Source organism: Callospermophilus lateralis, chromosome 12 (genome assembly GCF_048772815.1).
Source record: "Callospermophilus lateralis isolate mCalLat2 chromosome 12, mCalLat2.hap1, whole genome shotgun sequence".
NCBI lineage: Eukaryota > Metazoa > Chordata > Mammalia > Rodentia > Sciuridae > Callospermophilus > Callospermophilus lateralis.
This window is the reverse complement of record NC_135316.1, coordinates 26880059-26894204: the sequence shown is the minus strand read 5'-3', so window position 1 is coordinate 26894204 and position 14146 is coordinate 26880059. Positions and strand designations below refer to the sequence as shown.

Sequence of the window (14146 nt, the reverse complement as noted above, 5' to 3'; positions counted from 1 at the left end):
AGCATGGAGAGGTCAAGTCACTTACTCATAGGTATTTAGGTAGTAATTTGAGATTCAATTTTAAAACCCAGCAGGTGACCATAGACTCCTGTTTCTTCAGAGTTATATTTTATTGACTTCTCTGTATCCTCTGAAGTGGGCATCCCAACAAACCTAGCACTTTATAGAGTGTAGTTTGGGAAACCCTAGTGGAGTGCAAAACCATGAGTTCTAGAATTGACAGGCCACTTAAATTTAATAGCTCATCAATAACATGACAAGAGGAAAGTCAGTTAGCCTGCTTGTTTTCTTTATTGACTGGTAAAATCTATCCCCACCCAGCTGCTTAACCCCACTGTCAAGCTTATCTTTAAGGTAACTAGAACTTATTTTATAAGAGAAACAAACCATATCTAGCATTATGTTGTTTATGTTATACGGACATTTGTGATAGTAGACTTTTTGGCTTCTCCCTTTCAAGAGACTCTTAAATTAGTGCTATAACACCCCAATTAAGTCATCGCACTCAATCTTTGAGGTTGTTCTTGCTCTGTTTCCTTTACTGGTCATTCTCCTTCTTCAATGAACCATGGTTTTCCCAGTATGTGTCCTGTACTAGACACTGTCAAAGTTCACTGTCTAGGAGGTTTATTCAAGTTAACCATGGGTAATATGGTGAAATGGTTTGAAAAGCACTGTCCAAACTTTGCCTTAGCAAATTCTTTTCATTTTGTCCCAGGCCCTCATGCAACAGCCGTTCCTATGTTTTCTAAGTCCTTTGGTTTGTGCTTCACAGTGTTTAACCTTTTCCAAGTCAAAAGTGCCTCTCCCTCAAATAGTGTGCATTATACCATCCTACAGGGTGTTTGTTGCCTCTTGGAGGCTTAAGTACTGTGCTGAGTTAAGAACTATGCTGAGAAGGAGCTGTGACCCAGTATTAAACCATTTGTACAGTTAGATGATTTACTGTCAGAGGTACCCCTATATTTCATAAATCAGCTCATTATTTCAGATTTCTCATTTCTAGAATGATTATCAGTTTCTAGGTTCCCAGTTCTGACTGAAACTATCAGGTCCATCCTATTAATTTGAGAAGTCTACATTTTAAGAAAGTTCCCTAGACATTTTAGATGTGCTGCCTTATCTGGAAGGTAATATTATGTTCTTCTTTTAGAATAACTTTCCCAGAATAATAATTCCATCATGTTCATACCTGCTTATATATTAGATCCCCAGCACTGACCAGTGAGGAATTATAATAGAAATAAACATTTCAAGATGTTAGGGATGATAGGGCTCTGGCCAGTTTGTAGGATCTCTTCCTTTTAAAAAAAAAAAAAAAAATGTGGTGCTGGGGATTGAACCCAGTGCTCTACCAATGAGCCACAACTTCGGCCCTGCGTCTCCTCTTCTTCTTGCCTCTCTGGGAAACCGACACTGTTTCCTCACTGGACTGTGGATGAAGAATCCTTCCCCAAGTACACCTTCTGAGATCTTCCCTTGAGTAGCACACTTTCTGTACTAACTTTCCTGAATCCAGTAGGGCTTATACCTCCAATGAAGGGAAAGCCATTGACATTTTTGGAAAGATTTTTGACCTGGGAATCTTCCAGGACTAATACGTGGTATATTTTGCAAAGTTTCTATTGAAAGAAATAGTAGAAGGCATTTGGAGGGCAAAGACCCTCTCTATCATTCAGACTACAGTGTAGCTGCACTTCCTCATGTCACCATGCTGAGAAAAGGTTGTAGAGCAAACAAGAAAGTTAAGCAGTTGAGAAAGAGATTTACCAAATAAAAGCAGTTAAAAGATTAAAATTAAGGGCTAGGCTGTAGTTCAGTGGTATAGTGTTTGCCTCACATGTTTGAGGCACTAGGTTCGATCCTTAGCACCAGATAAAAATAAATAAGTAAAGATATTGTATCCATCGACCACTAAAAAAAGAAATATTTTAGAAAAGGATTAAAGTCAAAATAAAAGATAAAGAAATTGACACCAGAGTGCCCAGGGTAGAAAGAACAAAATAAGGGTAAAATATAAAAATGGGGTGAAAAGAATTAAATAAGGATGTATGGGTTAAAATTTAAAAGAAACCAAAATAAGACTATTAAAACAGAAAATTTTTAAAGAAACAGCATTACCTGGTAAAATAGATGATACAAAGGAAGATAATATTTTTCATTTTTAAAATGAAGGTTATAGATAGCTAAAACAAAATATAAAATTTTAAATATTTAAAAAATTAGCATGTAAGCCAGGCATGGTGATACATACCTGTAATCCCAGCAACTTGCAAGGCCCCAAGCAACTTAGGACCTTGTTCAAAATGAAAAATAAAAAGGGCTGGGAATGCAGCTCAGTGGTTAAGTTTCCCAGGGTTCAATCCCCAGTATCAGAAAAAAGGGAACCAAACATGCTGAAGTGAGATATTTAAAGGAAAACTGGAAGTGGGTGTCTGACATTATTCATTAATTGGATGCTTGAGTTGCATTCCTGACTCCTTACCAGAGCACTTGAGAGTCCTATTCAGCTCATTCAGGTCAGCCTTTGCAGCTCAGAGAGACATGGAACTGATGGGCAAGCCAAATCTCCTTGGATGGAATAGACCAAACTGATGTTCAGAAAACATTTGCTGAACTTTTCCAAAAATGTGCTTTGGAAAATGGGATTTTTCAAGCAGAATTGAGATTCTTAGAGAAAGTTCAGAATTAGACTGAAAAAAGTTGTTTTTACTTGAAAAAGAATCTTATCATTTTACCTTTAAAGTAAAGAGGAAGGAAAATCATACATACTTTTTAATAGTATCCAGAATAAACTGCATGTTGCATTTTGGGGAATTTCTTCTTTTTTTTTTTTTTTTTTGTAGAATTTCATTGGCAATAATGCTGTAAATATAATTTTAACTTCTGCCTTCCTCCCCACCTTCTGTACTGGGGATTTAATCCAGGGGTACTCTGCCCTAGACCTTTTTATTTTGAGAAAAGTTCTTAGTAAGTTGCCTAGGCTGGTCTTGAACTAGCACTCCTCTCACCTCAGCCTCCTGAGTAGCTGGAATTACAGGTGTGTGCTTTTGTACCTGGCTTTACTTTTTTGATGAGTGTTAACCTTTTCCTGGTCATTAAAAGAAAAAAAAATTCCTGATACCCGGGATTGAACCCAGGGCCTCGCACATATTAGGCAAACACTCTTCTACTGAGTGTTTGCCCCCAGCCCCTTCTCATTAAAATTGTCATGACATCTTAATAGCAGTATGATATTCCACATTTTAGAATCTAACCTATTTCCTTAATATTGGACATCTGGAATATTTACATTTTTGCTCTTATAAATATTAATGTATTAAGCATTTCTGTGGACAAGTGTCTGTATGAATTTGTTTATATTCTTATTAGATAAGTGCTGTAAGGGATATATATATTATATATATATATATAATATATATATGAACATACACTTTTTTTTAGTATAACCACATTATAGCCTAACTAGCAATAAAATCTTGTCATTTAAAAATCGATTTTAGTTCAAATGAATTAAAAATAGTATCATTTAAAAATTTGCCCTGCTCAATAGTTGGAATGAACTATTTTTTATTGGAGTCAGTGTTCATGGATGTTGCTCACTTAGCTATTTATTCTTATTAATAAATGTAGATATTTGTTTTAAGGGTAAGAATTATTTGTCATATTCCTTGCTACTCTATTACACTAATTTCTTTCTTTATATAGTGTTTTCATTTCCATATTTTCCCTTAATCCTTTTGAGCTTAGAAAGATTTTGTACACCTAAAACATCAAATAGATATTACTATGCAAATAATATAATTCATAGCATGGCTAGTGTACCAGTAAAATCTTATATTTCATTTTATGTTAAAGTAAGCATTAGGTTTACTTTTATTATAACTCATGAATGTATTTAGACTAAAGGGCCTGAATTTATTTTTATTTTCATAAAGAGAATATGAACTTTAGAGATTTAATGATCTTATATCTGTAAGACTGCATTATTTCTATTTTAATAGATGAAGTATTTAGAGGACATGAGCCGGGTCAAGCAGCAAACAGATCTGTATCAGCAGCTGATGTTGTTTTATATGGGGTCAACCTAATTCTGCCCTTGATGTCACAAGATCTTTTGAAGGTAATTAAAGCAACGAAATGTGAACTTTAATACTATGCATTGTTGAAGTTCAAAAATACTTTAGACATTAATATACCTGTGACTTAATTAAGTGTACATGAAAATAAAACGATTGCATTTCTGTTAGAGTGACTTATGCTTGCTTCTTAGTAACACAGGCTCTAGAGTATGTATGCCCTGGTCCATTAGTGACTCATTTTATCAGGGAGTGCTACAGAAAAAAAATGTCCTAGAAAAAAAACATTTCTGTTTGCAGTTTTGATTCCCTCAGTATTTGTCATTGTATTTTTGAGCATTATTCTCAGGCTGAAGGATTGAGAAAAGGAGGGCATTTTCCAAGCTATTCTATGTAAAAATGGGATGGTAAGAAACCAAGACTAATGTAATATAAAATTTTTACACTTCTTGATTCCATTGGACCTGGATTTCACCAGTCAGTACTAGATGTTGTGTAGATAAGACTGACCTTTTCTTACCTAAGTACCATAAGAAAGGGTCAGTCTCTTTTATCCTGAGTTGTCATGGGGGGATAAGGGCAAGGACAAGGATAAGGAAGGAGAGGGGGTATGTATGTGCATGAGATTAAAGGGATGAGAGAGTAATAGTAGGAAGGAAGAGAATAGAGATTGAAGTGTGTTTGGAAGACAAGGAACCAGAAGAATAAGGATGCTGTTCAAAGTAAACATAGACTATCTGGAATTGACTATAGCTTTTATTAACAATCTAGAATATAATTGTTTCTACTATGTATTACTTTTTTGCTTAGTAATTAGTAAAATATTGCCTTTATTATAACTTATTTTTACATTTATTTAGGTTTTCCTGTTTTCTATATTTTGTACATGTTTTAAAGAAGTCATTGTGCAGTAAAAGTTTGTCAGTTACTTTACTACATTAATGAAAATAAAAATTAGATACTATTGAGCATCTACATATCTAATTTCTTTTTTCAGTTTCCAACACTTTGTAATCAATACTACAAATTAATCACATTTATTTGTGAGATTTTTCCTGAAAAAATACCACAGCTTCCTGAGGATCTTTTTAAAAGTCTGATGTACTCCCTAGAACTAGGAATGACATCGTATCCTTTAAAATGAACATTATTCTCACTTGGGGGAAAGATGGTAGTTACTTAAAGAAAAGTTCTTTAAATTTGTTTTCTATTTTTATTTTGTGGTTTAGTTTTATCTCAAAAAAAGCTGTCATCTCTATAACTGCTCTAATTTTGTGTTTCTTTTGTTAATTTGCCTAATCCTGTTCTCTTTACATAGAATCCTAAGGCAATTGGCCCTTCATCCCATTGTTACTCCTTCATTAAGAACCCATTAACAATGTCATGTGTTATTGCTGGATTTTTAGTCTTAGCCCCCTGATAATACAGAATAATATGACTTCTTATCATTTGTATGTGTCATAAGCAGAAATGAACTAAACATTACCACCTCCAGATTAAACTCTTATGGGTCATCTAAAAATACTGGAAATTGTCTTTCCTTTATAACTCAATTAAGATATATTGCATACTGATCTGCACAAACATCTGTATTCATTTCTAGAAATAGTCATGTATTTGATACTGGCTTTTTTTTTTTTTTTTAATCTTTTGTAACTGAGTTATTTCAATCTAGTTTGTTCTTTGACCTTCATGATCAGAATGAGTTCAGAGGTTTGCCAGCTCTGCCTGGAGGCCCTGACACCATTAGCTGAACAGTGCGCAAAAGCACAAGAAACAGATTCACCACTTTTTCTAGCAACTCGGCACTTTCTTAAGGTAAGATGTTTCATGAAAAGTCATCCACTTTGATAAGTATAGTCAGTGTACATAATTTTTCAGAGAAGAGGAAATACTTTCTTTTCATGGTGGGGTTTTTTTGTGTTTTTGAGATCAGTTCTCCAGGGACATATTGTTTTCATCCACTTTCATTTTGTATTCTTAAAATTTGAAATGGTAAATGTAATGGGGAATTTGATAATTCAGCTATCACGACAAGTATTTACAATGTTTTTTTAAAAAAACATTTAGAAGTCTTATTATGTAATTTCAGCTGGTTTTTGACATGCTGGTTTTGCAAAAGCACAACACAGAGATGACCACTGCAGCTGGTGAAGCTTTCTACACATTGGTGTGTTTACATCAGGTACTGGACATGCCTCTCTTCAGGGGATTCTGCTTGTTAGAAAGATGGTGGGTTATCAACACCTCAATACTTACAGGATCAGTGACTCAGACTTGCAGTTATATTTCAGTGAGGCAGTATTTCTTATCTTCCTTAATAACTTTTAAGTTTTTATTTTGTGTTTATCTGGCAAACTGTTTGTCAGCTCAGAAGCATTTTTCTCCACTGTTGTGAGTCATCCTTTGTAACAGTTAACACTCCAAAGCTTGTCCTTAAACAGCTATACAGGGAGCCAGGAACATAAACATGAATGAATAATGAATACTTTGAGGAACTAAAATTTTATAAGAGACAAGATGAATAAAATTGGGGACCAGGAGAAGTTTGCCTTCATAAAGTATAAAGAACAGCATATTATTCTTGTTTTATGTTGTAGAAAAGAGCAGATTATTTTGTTGAATGCTTAAGGTCTAAAGCATCACTGATCTAAGATTAATGTAACAAAAGAAGTTAGGCTTGCTTACCTGTCTCTGTTCCTTATTCTGATATAGTAGGTGTCCCTCAGTATATAAGAACCCTGTTGGATTATGCACTTCATCAATTTACTCCCCTCTTATATACAAGTACACTTCCCAGCCTGGCCAAATGATTGGCTAGAGAAACTTTGCATTTTATTATGCTTTGTAGAAAAGGTAGAATTTAGGGGAGGTTCATATACTTAAAACCCTCTTCTTTTAGACTTCCTGTGCCACCTACACCCAAAGATGGAAGTTGCTCTAGGACCTTATTTCTTGCACTCTCCTCTAGTGGCTACTTGCTGCTGATAATATGCACTCAGTTGTGTGGCCTTTCTCTGAAATTTGACTCCCTTGATGCTTACTAGGAAGATAGGCCTTCTGTCCCCGCATGTATAAGCCATTTCTCTCGGGTTGCCTTTAGTGTCCTTTTTGATTTTTGTTTTTAACATGTTTATACTGTTTTGAAAAGAGAACAGGGAGTTAGGAATAGCCGGTAGAATCCCCTGCTGGCCTGGCTCCAGAGATACTACTATTTCTTACAAGTAGGGAAATGATTTGACATTATACTTGATCCCCTCTGAGCAGTCCTATCTCTTGGAGAAGGCTCTTAGGACAGCCATCCTGTCTCCATGTTTTAGGGGGAGGGCTGGGATGCTGCACTCTATTCCTCTTTCAAATGCAGTTAACATTTGGTTTCACTGTTTTGGTCTGTTATGATATCCCAAGAAGCTAATTAAAAATATTAGCAGACCAGCTTTCTTAGAGTTTATGTCTGTCCTGGGAGCATTTCCCTTAAACCCATACCCATTCCCACCCCCTATATAAGACAGGATATTAAAAATAGAAAACACCACTCCATATTCCTGTACTCATGAAAGTCCTTTTCCTGCCTTTTCTTGAAGAGCTGTTAGGTACAGTGCTGATGTGTAGCCTTCAAAGTGCTCTGCCTTCACCTTTGAGAAAGCTCTGAAACACTTTTCCACCATGCTTATGCTCCCAGACACCTGATGTAGCACTGTGTGTATCTACTATCCTCAGAATTGGATTGACAAATTGTCTCTATACAACTTTGGGGAACTATTCATAGCCATATTACGGTTTAGGTTATATATAAAATAAAAGTAAATATGAATAATGTGCTTTGAAAACACAGAAGAGGCAATAATACAAAGTTGGTAATTACATGGATCTGGAACTAGATTGCATTGAATTGTCAGCTTTTGCCTCGTAGAATCCATCCAGTAACTGACACAGTCATGTTTGTGATACTCTTAGGAAGATACATTCTTATGGGCATCTTGTCTTTTTCACAGGCTGAATATTCTGAACTGGTTGAGACATTACTATCAAGTCAGCAAGACCCAGTTATTTACCAGAGATTAGCAGATGCCTTCAACAAGCTCACTGCAAGCAGCACTCCTCCTACGCTGGATCGGAAGCAGAAGATGTCCTTCCTAAAGAGTTTAGAAGAATTTATGGCAAATGTTGGTGGTCTCCTTTGTGTAAAATAAACAACAAAACTCTATGCTTAATATAGATCCTTTCTGCAAAGTGCACTGAATTGCTGAAAGTTGACATGAGTCTTGTCCTGTTCCTCAGTTCTTTTGGCCATTTTGGATTTTGGAGAGCCTGAAACTTCAATATGGAATGCAGTGAAACAGGAGAGGTCAACTTTGAATCAGCTTCTGCTGTTAGGTGTTAGCCACAAGCTGTCACATACATGTCTTCTAGATTTTAAATGGTGACTTAAAATTTTCAAAATGCAATTCCATATATGTGCAAACAGATATGGGCACCAAGAAATACATATCCAGTGCCTTTTCTCCTTTTATCAAAGCATAGGTGGCTAGCCAAAGTTTAGAGTTTTTGTAATTAAGTATTAGGTGGATGTGTTCTAGGCAATGTTTCTCAAAATGTTGTCCATAGACCACCTGCACCTTCTGAGGATCTGGTGAAAAGGAAGAGTCTTGGGCCCAACCATAAACCTTTAGTCAGAATCTGGTGGTTGAACCTTGGGGTCTGCAATTTAGTAAGCTCCTCCCCTCCATCACCCCAAAAGTTTTGAATCAATGCAAGAGACATTGAAAACTCTTTAAGAGGTTTTGTGTTTTTCAACGTTTCTTCCCTTTGATAATTAGGTTTGTGATTGAGCAGGAAAAAAAAATCACCAAATGTTTATTGGATTCTTTTTAGTTGATGTTCTTTCTAATTCTCTCACACTCTTTATTCTCTTCTTTGTCTCTCATTCTCTTCTTTCTCTCTCATCAACCCATGTTACAGGTTTTGTGTAATTAATACAGGTCTCTAATCATACTCTGATGCCTGAACTTGAGGAAAATATGTGTATATTTTTGTTCCATAAAAAGAACTTCTAGGAACTGTAGCCATTTCATTGCCTTAATTTTAAAGGGGGGGGTGGGGGAGGCAGATTTAAGTAAGAAATCAAGTCTTGATGCTCCAGAGTTGGTTTAGGGTATTAGCTGCTATGAACCTGTTGCCCCATTTGATCGTGAATTTATGTGGGTTTATGAGTAAAACAAAAGGCTTATCCCCATGTATTTAACTTTTCAAGTATGTTTCTATCCAACCACACAGCCCATATCTACTCTGAATAGCTTGCTTAAGCAATAACTATTTTTAAAGGATGTGAATTACTGATTCACACAATAGAATTACTGACTATTGCACGTTGGGGCATTAGGGGCAATAATTATGAAGTGGGTGTTATTCTTGTGTCACAGAAATCACACAAATTTAATTTCAGAAATTAAAAAGTCTACTCTAGATCCTCTAGTTGGATCTTTCTAATCAGGATTTTTATACTGCTGTCATGCTTCCCTTAATAATGTGTACCAGCTTAAATTATGGAAATGAAAGCTAATTTATAAACTGTAGGCATATGAAACTTCACGCTTTACAAACCAGAATCTCACAACACAATGACAAGTAGAGGATTCTGGAATAGGTGCATTTGAATCTCTGCTACAGAGGGGTAGACTTTCTCCTTCCACATATCCTTAATAACTGTCTGCTAACCCACCCTGCAAGTATAGCTATTATATTTGAATTACACATAGCATATACATCTTCACATGTGATGCTCTGCAAAACTTTGTGTAACTGTGCTAAAGACAGAGCAGACAATACTGGAAGCATCTAAGTTCATCCCACCTGTGCATGTGATGTTAGATATGAGTGAATATGAGGTCCATAGCCATAACTTTTTGAGGATCATTTCTCTTAATTTGATCACCACTAACAATAAAAGTGGAACACAAACATCTTGCAAGATTGTGAGGAAGAAAACTAGTATCACTCTTGATGAAAGACACATTTTTTTATGTTTCAAAAAATGCTTTGAATGATGTGTTTGTTTTTAGGTTTTTTTTTTTTTTTCCTTGAAGTGATGTGTAGTAGTGATCACTTTGCCTTGCATTGTTTTTGTTTTGTGTTTCTTCACTCCCTCAAGCTTCCTCAGCACTTGTGAGTAGTGTATATGTGTGATAAATATGGTCCCTGAGACACACAAGGGCACTGAGACCCACAACTGACTGGCCAGGACAAAACTATAATCAGGTTTTTATTAAAAGTAAAGATGGGTAGGAAAGGAATGCCTTAGTAAGTAAAAAGGCATCTGTATTTAAATAACTCCTATCCAGACAGAAATATTTGCTAAATTTTCCCAGATTCTAATACTCCAATTTTTGTAGACTATTTTTAATTAAAACAACATTTACTTCAGATTGGACCAAATAATGTTTAAGAGATCATCAGAGTGTCAATTAGTGGCAAAGGGGATGGGGGTTGACACCACATTATAGGTAGTAAGGATACCACTGAATTGTACCAGCTAGATTCTTCAGGGTGTTTGTGTATACGTTTGCCTAATTGGATATTTGTTTAGTCTGGATCTTTTTCATTTTCCCAGTTTTGTCTTAAGCTATGTTTATTAGCTCTTCAGATTTTGTTTTACTTTGCTTAATGCTCTTGGCTCAGTGGGTATTGAACACTGGCTGAATTTAGTAAATTGGTTTTTCCAATTAAAACTGACTTAATTTGTTAAAGTTTTTTTTTTTTTTAACAAAAACATTATTTGTGTCCTTTATATATGTTAAAGGGGCACTGTTAAGTGTTCAATTTTTAGGTTGTTTTATTAAATTTCTGTTGTTCACATAGTATCCTCTAAACTTAAGTTTTCCTTGTACCCTTTGTTTGATTTGTGATTCATTTTTGTTCCTTATTTGTTTCCCAAGGCACAATCACTAAGGAGTCCTAAGACACAATTACTAAGGACTTTGTATGCTCACACTTTGTATTAATGTAACAGCACCTGTAACTCTGTTCTTGTAGTTCTGTTAAAAGGGGTGGTGTGATTTTATGATCCTTGTGCTGGATAGGTGGCTGCTGATAGCCAAACTGCTTGACAGTATTTGATAGTATTCTTTCCAACACAGTCTTTTCTGCCTGGCAGTCTTTTACTTTGTTGGAAGACAGTGGCATGTTAACATCACTGCATTGAGTTTTCATCTGGTATAAAGTGTAACATTTTATGTAAACAAAACTTTGCAGGTTTTTTTCAAACTAATTTTAAGAATTCAGACTTATTTTTATGGTAAACTATGTATCTACTTAAATTACATTGCCCTGTTCAGAAGAGAAGATTACTACTATTTTTTTCCTTCACAATTTTCATTTCAAAAACAAGCTTCTATATAATCTCCCCACCAGTCAGCAGTACTAATACTGCCCTGTCTTGATTGAACTTTCTCCCTTACCAAAAATGTCAAGTCTCTAAAGTCCTAACATTACCATGTTTCTGTTTCTGTTAAAATTTCTGTGAACCCCTCAAGTATTGAAGGGAAACTAGCTGTCAGTTTCAAGGATTCCAAGTTTGAATCTCCTGGTAGACAGTATTGGTGTAACCCTTAAAATACGATTTTTATTACTTGTATTCTATTTGCCATCTCTGTTGTTAGAGGTGGTGGTGGTTGGACCTTGCTAAGTTAGCTGTCTCTGACAGGTAATTGTCATTATTGGTTCCTGAATAAAATATTAACCTTTTAAGTCAGAAGGAACCTCAGTATTTCTTAGGGGTTTCATTTGTTCTTGTTTTTCAAACCAGAAAATAAGGAACTGATTCAGATATGAAGTTTTAACACAATTTCCTGTAAATTTTTCCATAAAACAAATGATTTGAGAATATAATAATCTTTTAAATTATTTTTAAATGTAAGTGGGTATTTCTCTGAGTTGGTAACTATGTTCTGAAAACACTGCATTTAAGAATTCTTTAAAAATTGATTATCTGACATTAAAATATGTCCAAGGTAGGCATCTTGCTGAGCCCAAATTGATTTGAAGTGCCATGGTTCAAGTTGAACTTTAAGCTTTTTAATTTAGATGTAAGAAATGCCATTGGGCAAATAATGGGAACCCATGACATATGTAGCCAAAGAATAATTTGGTTCAGGTAAAGATAGAAGCTTAATAGTGGGCATCCATTCTGTTTTATTTTTAAAGAAGATGAATGAAGAATTCTGTTTCTAGCCTGTAACTCTCTGTGTGGAAGTCTTTGTAAGATAGAATATTCTAAGCTAGCTGTGGTGGTTATTCCCTACCATGAACTGAGAGGTGTGGCTTACACATAATCTGTCACCTGTGAGACTCACTCCATGAACCATCTATCCACCCTCTTCACCCACTGTGGTTTGCTCTTCCTTCACCTGTTCCTGGTCCTCAGCAGAGGAGAGGTCTGATTTTCTCTTTTTCAGACTGTATTTTTAGGTCTCTTAGCTATTAGGAGCTGTCAGATATATACTAACAGCAAATTTCCCAGCCTGAAGTTAAATACCACATCTGCACTATGTACCTCCTGGGGATCTGACCTCAAGTGTGCTCTGAGCCCAGGCTTCTGGTGTGATGTCTTTTACCGCAAAATTATGACAAATTGCAAATATTGGTATTGTGATTTGATTCTGTGTACAAAGAAAGAAGCTCTATGCAGTGAGTTTGTGGTTTAATGGTCACAAAATGTTAGCACTGCTACCATTCAGCACGTGTAAAATTTTTTAAATTTATAAATATTAAAATTTTAAACTTATGCTGACTTTTCAATTTTTTTAAGAGACCCAGGGATGAGTGTACTATTCAAATATTTACCTCTCTTATAACAATGAAGGTATAAAGTTGCATTTAGTTTTTCAAAAATGCTGCAGTATGATTTTAGAAAATAAATCAAGGCTATGTATTGAGCCTGTTACAAGCTGAATATCAAATTGATAAATTTTATGTGTATTTTTAAAATCCATAAATGGGAGTTAAAATGTCATTTCACTAAATATTTTTATTACATTTTTGTTATGACCATGTGTGATTTGTTCGTGGGTACTTAACTAGACTATTTTATGAAAAATATTTTAGTGATGCTAGTTGGACATCATAGGATGAATCACGCAGAACATTGTACATTCCTAAAATAATTTTAAAGATATACCTATAGATCAAAATCAAATTTGCATTACATTCTGAGAGAACCCTCAACCCTCATAGGATATCCAGCCATCAGAAAGAAAAATTAAAATTTTGTTTATATTCTATAATATTTATTTTAGCCCACAGTCTTAGAAGCAATTTCAGAGTTATTAGTTAAATCATTAGATTTGGGGTATGATTTGTAGTAAATGTTTTTAGTAGTATGAGTCATTCCTCCTGTGTGCTACATACATCTTCTTTCACTCTTTGCCCAGTTTTTAAAAAATATTTATTTTTTAGTTGTAGTTGGACACAATACCTTCATTTTATTTATTTTTATGTGGTGTTGAGTTTTTAACTCAGGGCCTCACACGAGCTAGGTGAGCATTCTACCGTTGAGCCACAACCCCAGCCCTCACCCTTTGCCCAGTTTTAAATCTTATGAACATATTCTTTGAAAAGTTAATTTTTTTAAATGCATTTTGAAAATTAATTTCTAATGTAAGTTTTCTTTGAATATTTGATTTATAGTGTTTTTATATTGAGGCTTGATTCTAATCTAAGGATAGATAAAAGTAGTTTAAGAAGAGTAAATGGAATGTATTTTGAATTTTTGTTTCCCTTCATTACTAAGGGTGGAACCATAGTCACAGGCTAATTATTTCTCATTTCAAAGCCATGGATTATTTTTAAGATCTCAAACACATAAATCTACAGGCTACTGAGCTCATCATTGTGTATCAGTTATTTTTAACATCTAGCACGAGAGTGAACTGAGGTCTCAGGTAAGTCAATGGTGTTTCTTAGAGTTAGCAGTGTTGTACTTAGTTTTTGGTATTGTTCATTTCTATCTATGTTGCCAAGATAGGCTTTAAAAAAATTTTTTTTTAAATGTTCAAGATATATTAGTAGTG

At 34.9% G+C, this 14146-nt stretch overlaps 1 protein-coding gene across 2 annotated transcripts in view; it reads left to right on the top strand.

The window, feature by feature from the left end:
* Xpo4 (exportin 4) overlaps window positions 1-12861 on the top strand; it is a 123164-nt gene extending 110303 nt beyond the window's left edge. For both annotated transcript variants that reach the window (XM_076872092.1, XM_076872093.1), the window contains exons 19-23: window positions 4005-4123; window positions 5077-5207; window positions 5780-5897; window positions 6172-6264; window positions 8075-12861. In XM_076872092.1, coding sequence (XP_076728207.1) covers window positions 4005-4123; window positions 5077-5207; window positions 5780-5897; window positions 6172-6264; window positions 8075-8272 — 659 coding nt within the window. In that variant the 3' untranslated portion in view covers window positions 8273-12861. The remainder of the gene's footprint in view (window positions 1-4004; window positions 4124-5076; window positions 5208-5779; window positions 5898-6171; window positions 6265-8074) is intronic.
* The last annotated feature ends 1285 nt before the right edge of the window (window positions 12862-14146 follow it).